Consider the following 14,723-nt stretch of genomic DNA (forward strand, 5'->3'; position numbering starts at 1 on the left):
ATCAACAAGCCTTGCTTAGCCGCTATAATTATAACATCTGGGTGGCGGTGGGTTAGTTTACGGAGCTTCTCCCTCAAGACTCCCGCCAAGAGTTCGCTGCCCTCTTGGAGGAAGGGAAAAAGGTGGCCAGAACTTCCCTCCAGGCCTCGTTGGATGCAACAGACTCAGCAGCCAGGACTCTGGCCTCGGGTGTTGCCATGAGGCGCATCTCATGGCTTCAGGTTTCAAGCCTCCCACCGGAGCTGCAGTATACCATTCAGGACTTACCATTTGATGGTAAAGGCCTCTTCTTGGAAAAGACTGACCCCAGGCTGCAAAGCCTGAAGGACAACAGGGTCATAATGCGCTCTCTCGGCATGCATATGCCAGTGACCCAACGCAGGCCTTTCCGTCCCCAGCCTCACCGCCCATACACTAGGCCTAGACAAAGACAGGAATTTGGCAGGCGGCACGGCCGAGGTGATTGCAGACGACCGTCAGGACCCCAAGGGGGCCAAAATCAAGGTCCCTCGAAACCACCACTGGGACCAAAGATGAAATTTTGAAGGTGCGCCCGAGGGTGGCATACCCGTTACGGTCCAGGATCCCTCTCCTCCCTTCTCCAGCCGTCTCTCCTACTTCCTCCCGGCGTGGCCCCAGTTAACTTCAGGTCGCTGGGTCCTATGCACAGTGGAGTATGGGTACCACCTCCAATTTATTTCCCTCCCACCCTCCAACTCTGTCCATCTTCAGGGACCCCTCTCACAAGCAATTCCTCTTACAAGAGGTGCGGACGCTTCTCGCCATAGGAGCTATATAGGAGGTACCGATGGATGAAAGGGACAAGGAGTTTTACTCCCATTATTTCCTAATCCCCAAGTCAAAGGGAGGTCTCAGACCTATCCTAGACCTGCGAGGACTCAACCAGTTTATGATAAAGTTGAAGTTCCGCATGGTATCCCTGGGGACCATTATCCTGTCCTTGGATCCTGGAGACTGGTATGCCGCCCTCGATATGAAGGACGCATACTTTCATGTCGCCATCTTTCCTCTGCACAGGAGATACCTCCGCTTTGTAGCCAACCGTCAGCACTTCCAGTTTACGGTCCTGCCGTTTGGCCTTTCTACAGCCCCAAGGGTATTTACAAAGTGTATGGCCGTAGTTGCAGCCTACCTCTGCCGATGTCGGATACATGTTTTTCCGTATCTGGATAATTGGCTCATCTGAGGGACCTCCAAGACACAAGTCACTCAGCATGCGGGCATCATCAAAGACCTATTCACACGTCTAGGCCTGATGATCAATATAGAAAAATCCACTCTGGTTCCCACGCAGAGGTTAGACTTCATAGGAGCTATCCTGGACTCCAATGTAGCCAGAGCCTGCTTACCACAGCCGCAGTTTCAGGTGATGGCAACAATCATCTGAGGTCTACAGAATTTCCCGACGACCTCGGCTCGCACTTGTCTCTGTCTCCTGGGTCACATCACTGCCTGCACGTTTGTAACCAAACACGCCAGGCTTCGCCTCTGTCCTTTCAAACTTTGGCTCAACTCATTATACCGCCCGGGCAGGGACCCAATAGACACGATAGTCACCATTCCCCTGAGCACCCTAGGCTCCCAAGAATGGTGGCTAACTCCCTCCCTGGCGTGTGCAGGGATGCCGTTCCATCCGCCCCAACCCTCAGTGTCCCTGATGAGACGCATCATCTCTTGGCTGGGGTGCTCACCACGGTCACCTTCGTACTCAAGGCCTTTGGTCATCTCAGGAGCTGGCATTACCCGCAAATGTCCGAGAACTGAGAGCAGTCCGCCTGGCATGCCAGGCGTTCCAGCAACAGTTGCGAGGCCGTTGTGTCTCAGTGTTTACAGACAACACAACGGCCATGTGCCACATAAACAAACAGGGAGGGACATGATCCCCCCCCCCCTTTGTCAGAAGGCCATCCAACTCTGGGACTTTTGCATAGCCCACTCGATAGATCTGGTAGCGTCCTTTCTCCCAGGCGTTTGGAACACTCTGGCGGATCAACGCAGCAGGTCTTTCCTGTCTCATGAGTGGTCAATCCGCCCAGACATTGTTCATTCTGTTTTCCAGAAGTGGGGATTTCCCCACATAGACCTGTTCGCTTCCCGCGAGAACAGGAAATGCCAGATGTTCTGCTCCTTCCAAGGTCTCTCCCTGGGATCGATCTCTGACGCTTTCCTGATGCCGTGGAAGAGCCAGCTGCTTTATGCCTTCCCACTGTTCCCGCTGGTTCACAAGGTCCTGCTGAAGCTCTGCAGGGACAGAGCGTGCATCATCATGATCGCTCCAGCGTGGCCCAGGCAGCACTGGTACACCACATTGCACGACCTGTCGATAGCCAACCCAATTACCTTGCCACTTCACCCAGACCTCATAACTCAGGACCACGGCAGACTTCACCACCCGGACCTGCAGGCTCTTCACCTCATGGCTTGGCTGCTGCATGGCTAAACCAGTCAGAGTTACGTTGCTCTGAATCAGTACGACAAGTTCTCCTGGGTAGCAGGAAACCTTCCACCCGGTCAACGTATCTGGCCAAGTGGAAGCGTTTCTCCTGCTGGTGTGAAACGCTTAATCTTACTCCCACTGAGGTCTTGATCCCCTCTATTTTGGACTACCTCTGGTCTCTCAAATGACAGAGCCTAGCAGTATCATCACTGAGGGTGCACTTGGCAGCCAGCTCTTCCTTCCACCCAGGCGAAGGTGGCCGTTCCGTGTTCTCACACCCTATGGTTTCGAGGTTCCTCAAGGGCTTGGAGTGCTTATACCCTCAAGTACGCCACCCAGCCCCGACCTGTTACCTCAGCCTGGTTTTAACCAGACTTATGTCTTCCCCATTCGAGCTGTTAGCAACCTGCTCGCTACTATACCTGTCTTGGAAGACAGCTTTTCTCATAGCCATTACATCGGCCAGACGAGTCTCCGAGCTTAGGGCTTTTACGATGGATCCTCCGTACACTGTGTTTCACAAGGACAAAGTGCAGTTGCGACCACACCCGGCATTCCTCCCTGAGGTGGTTTCGGCCTTTCATGTTAACCAGGACATCTTTCTCCTGGTCTTCTTCCCGAAGCCACACTCAATGCGATGGGAGCAACAGTTGCACTCCCTGGACGTCCGTAGAGCGCTCGCATTTTATATTGAGCGGACAAAACCCTTTCGTAAAACAGCCCAACTCTTTGTCGCGGTAGCAGACCGAATTAAAGGTCTACCTGTTTCCTCTCAGAGGATCTCATCTTGGATGACGGCGTGCATCTGCACTTGTTATGATTTGGCTCATATTTCCCCAAGCCACATCACCGCGCATTCTACCAGAGCTCAGGCTTCATCTGCCGCCTTCCTGGCTCGTGTACCTATCCAGGAGATATGTCGTGCAGCTACCTGGTCCTCAGTCCATACCTTTGCTTCGCATTATGCTCTGGTTCAACAGTCCAGAGATGATGCAGCCTTTGGCTCAGCGGTTTTGCATTCTGCAACATCTCACTCTGACCCCACCGCCTAGGTAAGGCTTGGGAATCACCTAACTGGAATGGATATGAGCAAGCACTCGAAGAAGAAAAGACTGTTACTCACCTTTGTAACAATTGTTCTTCGAGATGTGTTGCTCATATCCATTCCAAACCCGCCCTCCTTCCCCACTGTCGGAGTAGCCGGCAAGAAGGACCTGAGGGGCGGTTGGGTCGGCAGGGGTATATATCCAGCGCCATAATGGCGCCACTCCAGGGGGTGCCCAGCCGACCCACTCAGTGTTGCTAGGGTAAAAATCTTCCAACGAATGTGCATGCGGCACACCTAACTGGAATGGATATGAGCAACACATCTTGAAGAACAACGATTACAAAGGTGAGTAACTGTCTTTTTTTACTATGGTGCCTTTAATATGGTTCTGAAATACCTGTTCTTTTTTTCCTTTCTGTGAGTAAGAATGGGATCTTAGTGTTCTATCTATTGATATAGAATCTAACAATCTATTGACTTTCCAGTGTGAATTGTAGTTTACAGAAAGCTCTTTCCTCAGTCTTCTCTAGTTCCTGACAAAGGCAAGTTACCTGCAGCTGTTCTATAATCTGCAGCAGTACAATATGTAGCGAATCAAGTTATGTAGAGGCTACATTGTGGTGGTTTCTTCTTCATGGATAATTCAGCATTATTAAATTAAAAGAAGCATAATTAATTAAACATTTTTCAGTTGTCACAGTCTTCATATTATTCCCACTGCAGCAGCCCAGGACACAACACTGAACAGCTTAAGTTGTTCAGCAAGCACTGTTGTGGTTTCAGCCTTGTCCATTTTAGTATTTGGAGATGGCATCAGGTGCCAATAGTAGAAGGCTTGTAATATTTTGATTATCTTCACAGTAAACTTTTTAGGAATATTACAAATGGGAAACTGTCTGTCTGATATGCAATTTTAGGATTTAAGTATGAAGGATTGCTTGTTGTTTCACAGCACTCCCATTGAGAAGTAGGTTTTCTTCATTAAGTGCTTGTTCATATTGATTCCAATTACGTGTGCACGCACCATGGGCACAGTCCTTGTAAAGTTTTTTTCACCTAGCAGCACCTGTCGGGTCAGCTGTGAAGCTCCCTGGAGTGGCGGTGAATATAGGATCCTGCCGACCCAGCACCACCTCAGTTCCTTCTTACTGCCAGTGATGGTCTTTGGAAGTGCGGTTGCTTGCTTGTTCTTGCAAGCGCTCCCCTAGTTCTATTAGCTAGCTGTGTGTACATAGTTTTAATAGTTTGCATAGTGTTTTAAAGTGAGTTAGTGAGTTGAGTTGTGTAGGAGTGGGGGCTCTTCCCCTACCCCAGCTTTCCTGTTCCCCCTTGGGGTTTGGGTCATGCCTCGATCCCAAGGATTTAAACTTTGCAGAACCTGCCACAAGCCCATGGGAACAGGCAACTCCCACGACTCTTGCCTCAAGTGTCTGGGGGAAGCGCACCCAGCAGACCGATGCAATATCTGCAAGAGGTTCTTCTTTGAGTGCTTGCTCATGTCGGTTCCATTTTAGCAGTGCGCGCACCAACGTGCACAGTTGTTGAAGATTTCTGCCTTAGCAGTGTCTGTAGGGCCGGCAGTGAAGCTCCCATGCGGCGGTATATCAGGCACTGGCGGCCCTGCGCCCTCTCAGTTACTTTTTACCACCTGTGACGGTTGGTTGGAGCGCCTTGTCTTGCTTTGCAAGAGCTGTAGCGGTTTATCCATTGACTTGTTAGTTGTGGTTGTGCATAGTTTCATAGTTAGTTGATAGTCTGTGTTAGTTAAGAGAGTCCCCTGTTGGGACTTTGCTCCGAGGGGGCTATGCCCCATTCCCCTGGCTTTAAGCCATGTGTGTAGTGCAGCAGGCTGATGCCGATCAGCAATCTGCACAATAGCTGCCTTAAGTGTCTGGGAGAAGGTCATTGCAATGACAGGTGCTACATCTGTACGAACTTTTGCTTGCGGACTCAAAGAGCGGAGTATCCACTTGAGGACATTATTGATGGAGGCTGCTCTTCATCCAGCATCAGAACCTTCTACTGCGGCACTTACACCCAACACTTTGGCCTCAGTGCACTGCATGGCACTACACTCGGCCCGGCACAGCTCCATCTTGCCAGTGCCGAAGAAGAAGCTGAAGAAATGAAGCCCCTTGGCACCAAAGGACAGAGGAGCATCAGGCAAAGGATCTCTCTCAGGCCATGCGCCCGCTACAAGGAGTCATGGGATTACAGTGGAGGTCGGACCCACCAATTCTGCCAACGTACCCTCATCCCAGGTAGTGGCAAGGGTTCCCAGCCTGTGATGGGGCCTGCAGTGCCCGAAGCAGTCTCAGTGGCCCAGAAGCAAGGCTGACCGACTCTGGAGGTGCCACGCCAGGTGACTGATATGGCTCTGTTTGAGGCACCAAAGGGGAAGGCCACTGGGATGCACCATAGACTTGTGGAACACTCCAGGTCGCTGCATCACAGACGCAAGTTCCCTCGCTGAGACCTTGGGACCCAGTGCCACACCCTAGCTCGCTAGCCAAACAGCTAAGATCTCTGACGAGATCCACTCCTACTAGGCGGGGGACTCTGGACTTGTGATGTCACTCCCTATACCGCCAGTATCGACTACTGTCTGGCCATAGGTAGCCTAGACACCAAACACCCTCTCCCAGACGGTCTCCTTGTCATTGGTCCCCATCCTGGAGGCCTTGCTTGGGGTCTCAACATTAGTCATGCTCACAGCGGTACTGTTCCTCCAGAGGGTGGCGCAATTCCTTGTCGCTGTGCCATTCGCCTACCAGGGTCAGTAGGAGGACTTGGGCCTTGAGTTCAAAGGTTCAGACCGTGACTTATGTCATATGAAAGGAGACTCAAAGAGCTTGGCTTGTTTAGTCTAGCCAAAAGAAGGCTGAGGGAGGATATGCTTGCTCTTTATAAATATATCAGAGGGATTAATATTAGGGAGGGAGAGGAATTGTTTAAGCTTAGTACCAATGTAGACACAAGAACGAATGGGTATAAACTGGACACTAGGAAGTTTAGACTTGAAATTAGACGAAGGTTTCTAACCATTAGAGGAGTGAAGTTCTGGAACAGCCTTCCAAGGGGAGTAGTGGGGGCAAAAGACATATCTGGCTTTAAGATTAAGCTTGATAAGTTTATGGAAGGGACGGTATGATGGGAGAGCCTAATTTTGGCAATTGATCTTTGATTATCGCCAGATAAGTATGCCCAGTGGTCGGTGATGGGATGTTGGATGGGATGGGATCTGAGTTACTGCAGAGAATTCTTTCCTGAGTGCTGGCTGGTGAGTCTTGCCCACATGCTCAGGGTTTAGCTGATCACCATATTTGGGGTCGGGAAGGAATTTTCCTCCAGGGCAGATTGGCAGAGGCCCTGGAGGTTTTTCATCTTCCCTTGCAGTGTGGGGCATGGGTCACTTGCTGGTGGATTCTCTGCAGCTTGAGGTCTTCAGACCACAATTTGAAGACTTCAATAACTCAGGCATAGGTTAGGGGTTTGTTATAGAAGTGGATGGGTAGGGTTCTGTGGCCTGCTTTGTGCAGGGGGTCGGACTAGATGATCACATTGGTCCCTTCTGACCCTAGAATCTATGAATCTATGACTTCAGCCTGTTGCTGAGGCAGGGTGATTCCTCTCTGATGCAGGAGACTGAGGTGGCACCTGCCACGGTGCCAACTCAGCAGGGGCCATGGCAGTGGCAGTACTGGAATCCGTGTGGGGTGCCGGTAATGCCAGTCCAGTACTCCCAGCCCTACCTGTCCACATCAGACAAGCTGGCCGAGGTGCTGCCAGTGCTGCAATCGGAGTGCAGCACCAGGGCGGAGGCAGAACCTGTGGCCTGTACTCCGATGGTGAGTGAGCCCTCCCTCAACAAAGAAATGGGTGACGCCATCCCTCAGGCCACTCAGTCGTTGTTGTCCCCGGATGAGATGGTGGCCAGACCCTCCCACACCAGCGGTCCACCAGACAATTTTAAAGAACATCAGGCCCTCCTTAAATGGGTGGCAGAGAATCTAGACTTGGAAATTGAAGAGGTTGCTGAAGAGATAGACATGCATCCATTGAAGGTGTGTATTCACCCATGAAAGCTCATGCTCCAATACATCTGTTAGTCTATAAGGTGCCACAGGACTGTTTGCTGCTTTTGAAGAGATAGAGGACCTCTGCAATGTCATCTCTGCCACACACCTGCAAAAATTGCATTGCCCGTCCACACAGGGATGCTCAAAATATCCAAGTCTGTGTGGCAAATCCCCTCATCTATTCCATCAATATCCAAGAAAGTGAAAAAGAAATACTATGTCCCCGCAAAGGGCTTTGAGTATCTGTATACTCATCCCCCTGTGGCATCACTAGTCATGTCCGCGGTCAATGAAAGGGACAGACAGGGCCACCCCACTGGAACGCTCAAAAATAGAGGCCAAGAGACTTGGCTTATTTGAGTGAAAAGTTTATTTGACAGCCAGCCTACAATTTAGGGTTTCACCAGTTCTTGCTGGGATGTTATAACTTTAACCTGTGGGATTCCCTTAATAAGTTCATGGAGGCTCTCCCACAGGATCGTGCCCAAGAGTTCACCACGTTGGTGAACAAAGGCATGGTGGTGGCCGGCAGAGTCCTCCAAATTGCCTGGGAAGTGATGGACTCGGCTGCCAGGGCACTCATGTCGGCGATAGCCATGCAACGCAGCTCCTAGTTGCAGGCTTCTGGGCTGTCTCAAGAGATGCAGACCACAATACAGGATCTGCCATTTGAGGGTTCGGGGCTCTTTTCTGAGCTAACTGACTCTAGGCTCCATGGGCTCAAGGACTCTCGAACCACCCTTCGTTCCCTGGGCCTGCATGCCTCTCAGCAGTCTAGGGGCCCTCCACCTCCTCTGAGGCAATCTAAGTCCTGGGGGGCTCCCCGGTCTGGCTTCTACAGGAGAGAGGACCAGGACAAAGGGTCTAAGAGATGCTACCCGTCCTCTTGCTATCCGGCTGCTTAACCTGACCATCCCAGAAGTCAGGGAGGCCAGAAGCAGTCATTTTGAGGGTTTGCTCGAGGACGGCACCCCAGCCAATGTACTGGATCCAACCCTCCCTTTCCTCAACTGCTTCTACCCTTTCTGGTTGGCCTGGTCCCGTGTCACTTCAGACCACTTGGTGCTAGATACAGTTTCTTCAGGCTACACCCGGCAGTTTACAGCTGACCACCCCTTCCAGCCCCCTTCCTTGTCCCTCTTCAGTGAATTTCTTGATTGCTTCACTTTGTGATAATGGCCTTCTGATAGGAAAATTCTTCACATTTTCAGATTCAAACTATTCTTATGGAGCTTCATTGAGATAATTATTGGATTTTTTAAAAAGCAGCATGCACCATCAAGGTTTGCCTTTTGCTTACAGCAAACTGCAGCTGTTTTTTGTTTTGTTAAGTTCCACATGTGACCAAATCTGCCATTCTCGTGCCCCACATATCCAGGCTGTCTCGAAACTTGTTACTACTTTCTCCATAATATTTCTAAAAGCCAATGTTTTCTTTTCTCATCCATGCAGCTAACTTTCTTCGAAGCCCTCTTCATCTCTCATCTTGATTACTGCAGCCTCCTCTCTGGCAAGGGCTAGAGAGTCTTTGAGGGTGTCTTGCAGGTTGGTTACGAAGTCCAAAATGTTAGTTTCTGGAGAAGATGTAACCCCCTCCCATTGCTGCTTCACCAACTATAATGGCCCCTTAACTTCGTGGCCAGAAACGAGTTCAAAGGGTGAAAACCCCAAACTGGGATATGATACAGCCCTGTAAATAAAGAGCAACTGCTGCAACACTAGGTCCCAATCATTGGAGTGCTTGTTCACGAATTTACGTTTCATGGCCCCCAAAGTCCCATTAAACCTTTCCAATAGACCGTTTGTTTGATGGTGGCAAGGGGTGGCAACCAACTGGTTCACCCCATGAGCTTCCCAAAGATGTTTCATGGCCCCTGCCATGAAGTTAGTTCCTGAATTTGTAAGGATGTCGGAGGGTCAACCTTCCCTGGCAAAAATGTCTGCCAATGCTTGGCTCACGCTATTAGCCCTGGTATTACTTAGATCTACTGCTTCTGGCCATCGGGTGGCATAATCCATGAAAGTCAGTATGTACAGCTTTCCTCTGGGTGTCTTCTTAGGGAAAGGACCTAGAATATCCGCAGCTATATGCTGAACTGGAACCTCAATGATGGGGAGTGGCTGGAGAGGGGCCTTGACCTGGTCTTGGGGCTTTCCCACCCTCTGGCACACCTGACAAGACCGGACATAGATAGAAATGTCATTGCCAATTCCTTCCCAGTGGAATGACTTCCCCAAGAGGTCTTTGGTCCTGTTCACCCCAGTATGGCCACTAGGGTGATCATGGGCTAAGCTCAAGAGCTTTTCCTTATACTTAGTTGGAACTACCAACTGTCTCTGAGGATGCCAGTCCTTCTTGTGCCCACCAGAAAGGGTCTCCTTGTATAACAGTCCTCCTTCAACAACAAACCTTGAACCATTAGAAGAGCTGAGAGGCAGTGGGTCACTCCGTGCCACTGTCCAATGTCCCTTAAGGCTCTCATCTGCTTCCTGCTCTGCCTGGAACTACTCTCTCAATGCTGGAGACATTAGTTCCTCACTGAGTTGTGCACTTGGGTTTGGTCCCACTGGAAGCGATGCAGGTGATGGGAGTGTCTCCGTTGATTGTGAACTGTTCTCCACTGGTGCACAAGGTTGTATTTCAAGTTCTGGTTGAGCCTCTTGCACAGGTTTAGCTGCTGCTGCAGGTGCAGGCTCTGTGGCGCCCTCAGTTGCTGGCTCCTCTGACTCTGGTGGGGTTGCAAGCACGGGATCTGGTGCTGACTGCTCCACCAGTTCCGATTCTTGGGCTGGTTTTGGCTGGGTCCCAGGAACTGGATCTACAATTGCTGTCGTAGACTTTGGTCTGGGGTCTGGTTCTGGGTCCCTGGGCCTGTGATATCTGGGGACACAGGCTGGGCCCTTGTAGGAGGCTCAGGAATGGAGTTAGGTGTGGAGGCCTGTTTAGCTTGGCTGCAGGTGACCATCCCCACCGTTTTGGTTAGCCTCACATGATAGGCTAAGACTTCTCCCAGCAGCATGGGAATTGGGTAATCATCGCAGACCTCAGAAGTCCATATTCCTGACCAGCTCTAATACTGGACAGGCAACTTGGCTGTAGGCAAGTTAAGAGTTGCACTATCACTTGGGCCTCTAGGTCGATGAATTTGGAGTCCACTAGGGATTGGTGGATAGCTGACACCTGTCTCCAGTGTCTCTCCACGCAGTAATCGTCCTCTGGCCCACAATTCACAATTTCCCTTCACTCTGGGGGTACTTGCGAGGCATCTGGGCCTGAAGGCTCTCGGTGGGACCTTGGGGTGATGAGTTGCTGTCGGTTGGTGCTCTTGGGGCAGTTGGTCTTCACATGCTTTAGCTCATTACATTTAAAGCATCGCCTAGCTGACTGCTGGCTGTGGTGCAGAGAGTGGTTGGAGAGTAGAGCGGTAGGACGAGAAGGAATCTACGGTTTCCCTTACTGTGTGGAGGGCTCCTCCTTGCAAAGTAGGGCCTTGGGCTGACTCTGATGGTGGGGTGTCGTCTCAGGTTGCCCCTTCTAGTATCTAATCCAGCGTAGCCTTTTCCAGCTCCATTTCTAAGCGCATCTTCTCCTCCGCTGCTAAGCATTTCTCCTCCCTTCTCTCCTCTGCCGCTATTTCTCAGTGTCTCATCTCTAGGAAGAACTTCCTGTTTTCCACAGTTAAAGCTCAGTCTAGGTTAAGGGCCTTCTTCCATCTTGGCACCTGGATCTTGGATTGGGGAGGGTTGACCATCCCTGCTGGGGAAATCTCTGGTCCCAAAGCCTCTCCGAGCAGTTCTGCCATGGCATTGGATGTCTGGGCCTGATCTTCTCCTAGGCGTACTGCTTTGGGAAGACTGATTGCTCTAGGGTTTTGGTGACCGACTTCAATTTCATGCACTGGGCTGTTTCTTACCCTAATAACTACCTTGTTGCCACAAGAGCTAGGGGAAAAAAATAAACTGCTTGCTTGTTGGACTTTCTGGCTGTGCAGGCTGAACCCTTTGCCTGCCTGTTCTCCCACAGGCATCAGAAGAAAAGAAACAAAAACCTCCCTGGCTTTCAAGTAGCCAAAAGGAAAAATGTGTCCTTTTAAAATCTTGTGTCTGTGCTTCTGATTCAAAATGATCCCACCGCTGTGCCACCATGTCAGGGTATACCTCCCCAAATCTGAACTCCGGGGTACGGATGTGAAGACCCGCATGAAAGACCCCCGAAGCTTATCTTCTACTAGCTTAGGTTAAAACTCTTCCAAGGCACAGTCTTCAGCCTTGGACAGATATTGCTGCCACCACCAAGTGATTTTCACAAATATTCAGCGAAGGGTCACTTGGAATCCCTATCTCCCCAAGCCTCTTCACCCCCTTTCCTGGGGAGGCTTGAGAATAAAATACCAATCAGTTGCCTTAGCAATGTGAGCACAGACCAACACCTTGTCTAAGGAGTTTTATTTACAAAGAAAGAAACATCTGAAAACGCAGGTTTTAAGGATTAAACACCAAAAATAACTTTCTTGCGGTTTAGCTTAAAGGTTACAAGCAAAACAAAAGCACCTGGGGTTAGCACCTAGGAATCCACAAACCAAAACAACCAAAAAGATTCCTAATCGCATCTGTCTTAACTTTTCCTGTGCTGCTTACATATCTGGGGTTCCAAATGAGGAGTTTCTACATATGATGCTAATGATTTCCCATACCTGGCTTAAAGATTACAGCTTGTTGCTGCCTTCCCCTCTCTCCAGCCCAAGTGACAAAGAAAAAACCCACCACACCCAGTAGTTTTTTTTCCAATTTAAAAGGGTACAGCCTCCCTCTTGGTTCCCTGGTCAGGTGCCAACTCAAGTTAAGCTTCTCTTAACCCTTTACAGTTAAGGCAATTAGGGTGCAGTTGCTAAGGAGGATTCTATAGCTACTGACTGGCTGTGTGTCCATAAAAGGGAGCTACCTCCCCTCATTTATCACAGCATCCTTTAAGACTATTTTCCTTTGTGAATCCCTCCATTGCTCTTCCACCATATTAAACTCAAGATTCATGTCATAACCTTCAAGGCCCTTCACAACTCTGCCCCTCCCTAATTATCCAGCTCTGTTTTGTCACATTGGTCTCTTCTGCTCCATCAATAATGCTAATTTCAACTACTTCCTTGCCTGCTCCTCCCACAATCTTCCCTGATTAATTTTTTATTTCTATCTTTAATGCCTCTTTTAACATTTCACAGTTTATGCTAGTGTTATGACAAATTTCTGACTTGTAAGGAGGTTTGAGCAGGTAGAGCCAAGGAGTTGGCTGTACATCACGCACAGTGCCTTCCTCACTCACTTGATAAGCAATAAAGCCCTGATCCAGTAAAGTGTTTAAGCAAGTTATGTACCATTTTGCTCCTGGCCCCATCCCTATGTAGGAGCTGTTTCAGAGTGAGGAGGGAGCTGTTAGAGAAGCCGTGAAACTGCTCTTACTTAAACAAAGGGCTGGAGTAACCCCTGGGGACATCCAAAATTGGAGAATGCAAAGGTAAGTGAAGCTCAGCCAGACCCAAGAATCTGGCCCTGTATCTTTAGTAGATACTAGAAGTCAATTGTTAATGTAGTTGTAAGATTGGGGGATACTTAAGTAGGCAAATGGCATGACAGAATTGATGAGTAAAAAAGTTTCTATGAGAGATCGAGCTCTAACATGAAGAATCATAACATAATTTTAGTAGGACTTGGAATTATTTTATTTGATTCTATTGAAAAATCACATCCAAAGGCAATCCATGATCATGTTTTTTTTTCTGGTAAATTGTAATGCTGTTCTGTCTTCTTTGTTTAGATATGTTTCCATTATTAGCTGCTGCAGAAGAATCTGAAAGCAACAGGAAGCTACATCACTTGCTTAATGCAGTAACTGATGCTTTGGTGTGGGTTATTGCAAAAAGTGGAATCCCATCTCAGCAACAGACAACTCGTTTGGCTAACTTGTTGATGTTACTTTCTCATGTCAGGCATGCAAGGTATATTTTACAGAATTATGTAACTCTTTAAGGTTTTAATATTTGTTGTTACAGCAACAAAGCTTGACCAAGCTCTTGAAATCCCCATAGAAAAATCTGGTATCATCATTTTAGGGTATTCATTGAAAGATTATTCTAAATTGACAGGATTAACTAAATAATATACTCAAATCACTTTGACATACAGCATGTTGAATCCACCTTAAAGTGCACACCTTATGTAACCCTTCTGCCAGGTGGAGCCAGCAGAAACCAAGGCCGGGTTCAATATCTAGGGGTTCCTCTCGATCGATACAACACAGAACTGGCTGCCAGTTCTGAGGTTGGGGTGGAGGAACCTGTGCCCACCCCTAAGCCTCCTTCTCTGGCGGTGGTCGAGACTCCGGCACTTCCCCCAGCAGTCCAGTCTTCCTCGTCATCCCTGGACGAGGCAGTTGTGGGACCTTTGAGAGCTAGCCCACTGGATGAATTCAGGAAGCATCAAGCCCTTCTCCAGCACATGGCCAAGAGCTAGAGGTGCAGGTGATGGCAGAGCAGGAGGACACCCTCTTCAATGTCCTCTCAGCCTCTACACCCACCTGGGTTGCCCTGCCTATGCATGACAGGGTTCTCAAGGTAGCCAAGGCCTGTTTCATAATCCTCCCACCTCGAAATGAGCCGAGAAAAAGTATTTCATTCCAGCCAAAGGTTTTGAATACCTTTATGCTCACCCAACCTCAGGCTTGCTGGTTGTGTCTGCGGCTGAGGACAAACAGGTTCACACCTCTTCACCTCCCAAAAACAAAGAGGTCAAGAAACTCGATTTATTTGGGAGGAAAATGTATTCAACCGCCAGCCTGCAATTCCAAGGGGCAAATCATCAGGCCCTGTTTGGCTGGTACAATTTCAATCTCTGGGATAGTCTCAAAAAGTTCCAGGAATCCCTCTCTCCGGGTTCGGCCCAAACATTTGGCACCTTGGTAGAGGAGGGTACTGTGGTGGCCAGATGCTCCCTGCAGATGGTATGGGACACAGTGGACTTGGCAGCAGAGTGTTCACATAGGTGGTGGTTATATGGCGCAGCTCCAAACAGTGGGCCTCCAGACCATGATTCAAGACCTCTCCTTTGATAGAGTTGGTCTCTTCTCTGATCAGATGGACACCAGGCT

At 49.3% G+C, this 14,723-nt stretch overlaps 1 protein-coding gene across 1 annotated transcript in view; it reads left to right on the forward strand.

The window, feature by feature from the left end:
- The window catches only part of ESR2 (estrogen receptor 2), a 73,667-nt gene that overhangs the window by 47,624 nt on the left and 11,320 nt on the right, over nt 1-14,723 (forward strand). The window contains exon 7 of the mRNA XM_050952693.1: nt 13,395-13,575. Coding sequence (XP_050808650.1) covers nt 13,395-13,575 — 181 coding nt within the window. The remainder of the gene's footprint in view (nt 1-13,394; nt 13,576-14,723) is intronic.

This window comes from Gopherus flavomarginatus, chromosome 5, assembly GCF_025201925.1.
Source record: "Gopherus flavomarginatus isolate rGopFla2 chromosome 5, rGopFla2.mat.asm, whole genome shotgun sequence".
Lineage (NCBI taxonomy): Eukaryota > Metazoa > Chordata > Testudines > Testudinidae > Gopherus > Gopherus flavomarginatus.